The 5126-nt window shown below is 33.1% G+C and overlaps 1 protein-coding gene across 1 annotated transcript; it reads right to left on the minus strand.

Annotated features, from left to right (window-relative positions):
• On the minus strand, window positions 3427-3937 carry LOC110268371 (peptidyl-prolyl cis-trans isomerase Pin1-like). The gene is made up of 2 exons (XM_021114485.1): window positions 3679-3937; window positions 3427-3488 (listed from the first exon to the last, which is right to left on the minus strand). Exons 1-2 carry the CDS (start codon window positions 3935-3937, stop codon window positions 3427-3429), a joined length of 321 nt encoding a protein of 106 aa, XP_020970144.1.

Raw genomic sequence — 5126 nt, forward strand, 5'->3', positions numbered from 1 at the left:
AGCGAGTTGGGAAACATGTGAAACATGAATTGAATTTAGCATTCCCTTATGACAGTTGCCTATTCATGGATTAGCGAGAACCTATGATGAATAATTGGTGAAGAAGTTTAGGATGCTTAGTGAGTTTTTGTTGCAATACATTGAATTTATTTGGCACCTTTACCGTACTGGGAACCCATGGGCCCGGGGTTCTCATTCCGTATATTTCTCTTATTTTTCAGATACAGGTCCAGATGCTCAGAAGTGAGTTGTGGGTCGTCTGAGAGACGGCGAAGATCTTTATTTCCTCTACTTTGTGTTTTGATTAGAATCTCTCCACCTTTGTTTTGGAAAGTTTATATTATGTATTGAACTCTTTGAATTTGCCTATAGAGGCTCTCATGTTTCCTTCGGGAGAGATTAGGATATACTGTTGTCAACTAATTTTATAATGTACTCTAGCCGACCTAAACTTCGCGGGTCACGACTAGTAGCTATTTACTTATGTTATATATATATCTATCTGTTATCTATCTCTTAATCTCCTCTACGCCTTGTCCGTATATCGTTTTCGGCTTCACAGTTTATCTTTTGTTGTCGAAACATGAGAGATACGTCTTCGCGATTTTATTTCTACTCTTTTCAGGCTTCTCGATTAATACTCCTTTCGAAATTACCTATATTTATTTATTAAAAATCCACCTGAGAGTCGTACCACCGTAATATCATTGACTTATGACTCGAGCATAAGGATTTGAATATTAGGGTGTTACATACAAAATGAAATTTTAAACTTCTATCAAATTAAGATGACATTTGAAAACTTAAAATATCAATTTTTCCAAAAATAATTTTATAAATAAATTGAATGTTATGAGAACTAAAATTATAATTTAGTCTAAAGAAAATATATAGTTATAATAATGATATAAGAATTAGGAATTAAAAAAAAAAAACAAACTCCATCAAAGAATGTGATAGAAGAACCATGATAGTGTGAGATCTACAAAGTCATATAGTGAGTTGTTTTCAAACAAATTAATGTTATAATGGTCTCTTTGAAACAAATTAAAAAGATATTTGATATAGTGCTAAAGTTTGCAATAGAAAATCCTTGTCTTTGTTTTCATTTTGCGTTCTCTCGTCTCCCTATCATAGAGACAGGTCAAAAAGAGCTTATGAGCAGTTAAAGTTCACCAAAACTCAAGTGAATTGCATACATCTCAGTCAAACTACACCAGCCCATCAAATATAAAGTCTAAAAAAATTCATAGAAATATAAACTCCTTTTTTCAATTAATAGATACTAAAAAACAAATATTATTATTCTGCAGTAGACACAATCTTTAGAGTAATAAGCTAAGTTTCAAGAATTCAATTTGCAAATAAAGCAGAATGTTTTCTCTAGAAAATTCATTTAAACCCATGAATTATCAAGATTGACCCAGATAAAAATAAAATAAAAGCTACAAACTTTTATCAATGATGAAAAAGAGTTCAGCTAAAACTTCAAGAGAATTGAAAAACAAAATAAAACCTACACCCAAAAATATATAAAATTGAGACGAACCCACACTAATTCAAAATCAACTAATCACTTTTTTTCTCGTCGATAATTTTCTTTCAACCTGAACCTAGATTAGAAAATCATTAAGGAGAAGCAGAAGGCTAACCTTCAAAATTATCTTAACATAAAATAGCAATGCTTCCTTCACGATCCGAAATGACAGCCAATACCCATTTCAGCATCCATAAGAATGCAATCGGCAACTAACCTCAAGAATGGGTCAGATTAAAGTTGCTCCAATCTTTTTGTATCCTAAATTAGAATTTATAAGTGAAACAGTTCACCAAAAAAGTCAAACAGTTCTGGTCACAAGGGGGGGGGGGGAAAGATCATCTAAAATGTGGAGGTTTGGTAAACTGGAAAAGTAAATTTCTAATCACCTTTGAATTTGTAACTTTTATTATTTGTGAGCCCTACTATCTTATTTCAAGGGTGATTAAAGTCTTACTTGATCACTTTATCAACCTCCTCAAAATATATCAAGATAAGTGGATTTTTATCCTACTATACCAAACATAAGATAACTTTTATTACTAAAGGAAACATGAGAGAGAGAGAGAGAGAGAGAGAGAGAGAGAGAGATGATGTTCATATAACAATAAATTTGATTAGAAGGAAAAGAATACAAAAATAATGTGTAAGCATCCATAACTAAAGCAGAAAACCTAAAACAATATTAATGCAGAAAATGTTCTTTAATATCCCAAGAAGATCCAATGAAAAGTAAACCAAAAAAATTTAGTTCTTATTTCCATTTATCTTTTATTTTTCCTTTTTTTTTCAAGAAAAAAGAACAAGGCAGAGTTGTTGGGGAAAGGGGGGGTGGGATTTCCACAATAGAGATTGCAGTACCACTCACCTCATCGTAAGGATAGAAAAGGACACCATCACAGCAAATACCAACAGCGATTCTAGTGAAATGTACAGTCAATCATGTTACCAAGAAACATGTCCTTTGGTGCGCAAACTTTCTCACCCTTTGGGGATTGTCATCTGGGAAATCACAAACGTAAAGCCCCATTCAAGAAAATATCTTAATGAGTAGATTATATAAGAATATAAATACAGCTGAATGAAAAGAAAATCTTGAGAAAGGATGGCGTGGCAGTGTGGAAGTGACAGAATAAATGGACAAAAGGGCTAGTTTCATGAATTACAGTATTGCCAACTAATGCCAGGAAGTAACAATCAAGACAACAACAAATTGCAAGTACCATTCCCTGCCATGTATTGCGATAAGCAAACCAGAACTCCCATACTTCATTTTCATCTAGTTTGATCCCATTGGAACTATTATCATCGGGACTGCTGGCAAGACTGCTGCCTCAATCACAAAAGAAGACCCCATTAGATAAAGAATCACCTGAAAATCATGATTCTTAATGAGTAGATTATAAATCAATACTTGGAATGAGTTAAAGTCCACCAAAACTCAAGTGAATTGCATACATCTTACTCAAACCACACCAGCCCATCAAATATAAAGTCTTAGAAAATTTATAGAAATATAAACTCCTTTTTTCAATTAATAGATACTAAAAAACAAATATTATTATTCTGTGGCAGACACAAATTGGGACTGATCTATTTATCATGTATCAAATCATAAGAAGAACTTAGAAAATATACTAACATAGCTTTAATTAATATTAACGATCAATTCCTACAAATTAATAAGCATAAAATCGATTCTCAAAACACACAATTAACTCACAATCAGAAGGAAAACAAAAGCATCAATCCAAAAGGTAACAAACCAACAAATGAAGCCATCCAAATTCAAACACAATACCCTTTGGAATTTTGGAATAGTTCCAACACAAATCTCAATTGATCACATACCAGTGTAAATGAAAACACCCCTTTAACAACCAAATTTATCAAGATGGTTCCCATCTTCTAGCAGTATTTGAAGTATTCTGGAAAACAAATTGGGAGTGACCTATTTATCGTGATAAATTGATAACAAATAACAAATTGCACAGTGAACAACGACAATTCATAATGATACCTAATTGCTCAAGCAAGATCTAAACATAATAGGAAATGTTAACAACACTTTTCACTTCTTCTACTAAGTAAATAGATATTTTTGTGGTTAAATTTGGAATTATACGAAGAGAGGGACTGACCGAGTTCACCGGCGCGATTGGCAGAGCTGCAATCCGAGGAGCGAGAGGCGATGTCCTCAAACTTGGATTTGACAGAAATGATGTCATCACGGAAGGCCTTTAGCTGAGAGACGTCGCTGTCTCTGGTGGTGTTTCTGATGACCTGGCCTTCTGGATCCTTCCACGTCGCCTTGCGCCTCGAACTTTGGTGCTTCACCAGCATGTGTGATGCCCTAACCTCACCTCCATCACCATCGTGGCTGTTGCTGCAGTACGACATCTTCTTCGTCTTGTTCAAATGCTGCTTATGCTTCTCCTTCTGCTCCGCCGGCACCACCGGAGACTTCTTCCTCTTCTGATCGGACTCTATCTTCGCCCGAATTCCACTCTATCTTCGCCAGAATTCCAAAGAGAATGAGAAGAGATGTGTGAGTGAGAGGGCTCCGAATCAGAATCGGCTTCACGAAAAGGAAAGTAGTGAGGAAGAGATAATGTGTTCCCAATGGAAAATGCCTGTTCTCCAATCAGAATCGTTCCAACTCCATCGTGCGGTCCACATCTATTGATCTAATGCATCCAGTATGCTAGAAATTTTTAACTTTTTTTTACCAAAACATGTCTATCTCTAGACTCTTAAAGTATTAAGATAGAAAATGAACTATGTTAAATATATCGATAAACTAATAAAAGCAACTAAGTATTTGTTTAAGCGTGATTAAATCGATAAAAAAAATTGATGAAAAAGATATTTTTATTAACTTTTTAGTGCTTTTGGTAAATTTCTAATAATAAAAGTAAAATTACTAAAAAAATTCATTATAATTTTTTTGGGAAGGTAAAATTTATATTTTTAAATTTTTTTAAAATATATATTTTCACATGATAAATAAATAAAAAAGTACCTTTAACTTATTTTACTTAAAAATATCTTTTTATATGAGATATTTAAATATAAAATTATAACATGCTTGAAAAAAATACATTTTTTATATGATTTTGGGGTTCATTATTTAAATTATTGCATACATTTTAATAACTTGTAATGTAACAAATGATTAGCCACTACACTCATCCATTCTTTCAACAGCCTCGACAGGCACTCCGAAGCTCTTCCCTAATAGTGAGAGGCTGATGATTCCCAAATAAATTAGAACCTTGTGAGGACGAAATTCTTGCATGAAAATCATGGTTAACAGTCTACAGAGAACACAACAAAATATAAGAACAACGAATGCAGAAGCCAAAAAAAAGAGATCAGAAAGAAATCAGGTATGATCAAAATTTGAAGACTAATAAAAGAAATATTAAACAAATAAAGAAAAAAATTTAAGCGATATACATGTATGCATATACGTATTTCTGTTTACATAGTTTACTAAGAGATAAAGAATCAAAGTCTATTAGGTCAAGAAATAGCCAACAATTTCAGTTGAGAATAGAAATCGGTGAAGCTTGATGCACTGGAGGAC

This window comes from Arachis ipaensis, chromosome B10 (genome assembly GCF_000816755.2).
Source record: "Arachis ipaensis cultivar K30076 chromosome B10, Araip1.1, whole genome shotgun sequence".
In the NCBI taxonomy this organism is placed as follows: Eukaryota; Viridiplantae; Streptophyta; class Magnoliopsida; order Fabales; family Fabaceae; genus Arachis; species Arachis ipaensis.

What these genes read in the sequence shown, in the direction of transcription:
- LOC110268371 (XM_021114485.1), bottom strand. Translation starts at nt 3,937, where the DNA reads ATGTCGTACTGCAGCAACAGCCACGATGGTGATGGAGGTGAGGTTAGG. An exon ending in CAATCGCGCCGGTGAACTCG is followed by an intron (nt 3,489 to 3,678) that starts GTCAGTCCCTCT and finishes CACGATAAATAG; the next exon opens with GTCACTCCCAATTTGTTTTC.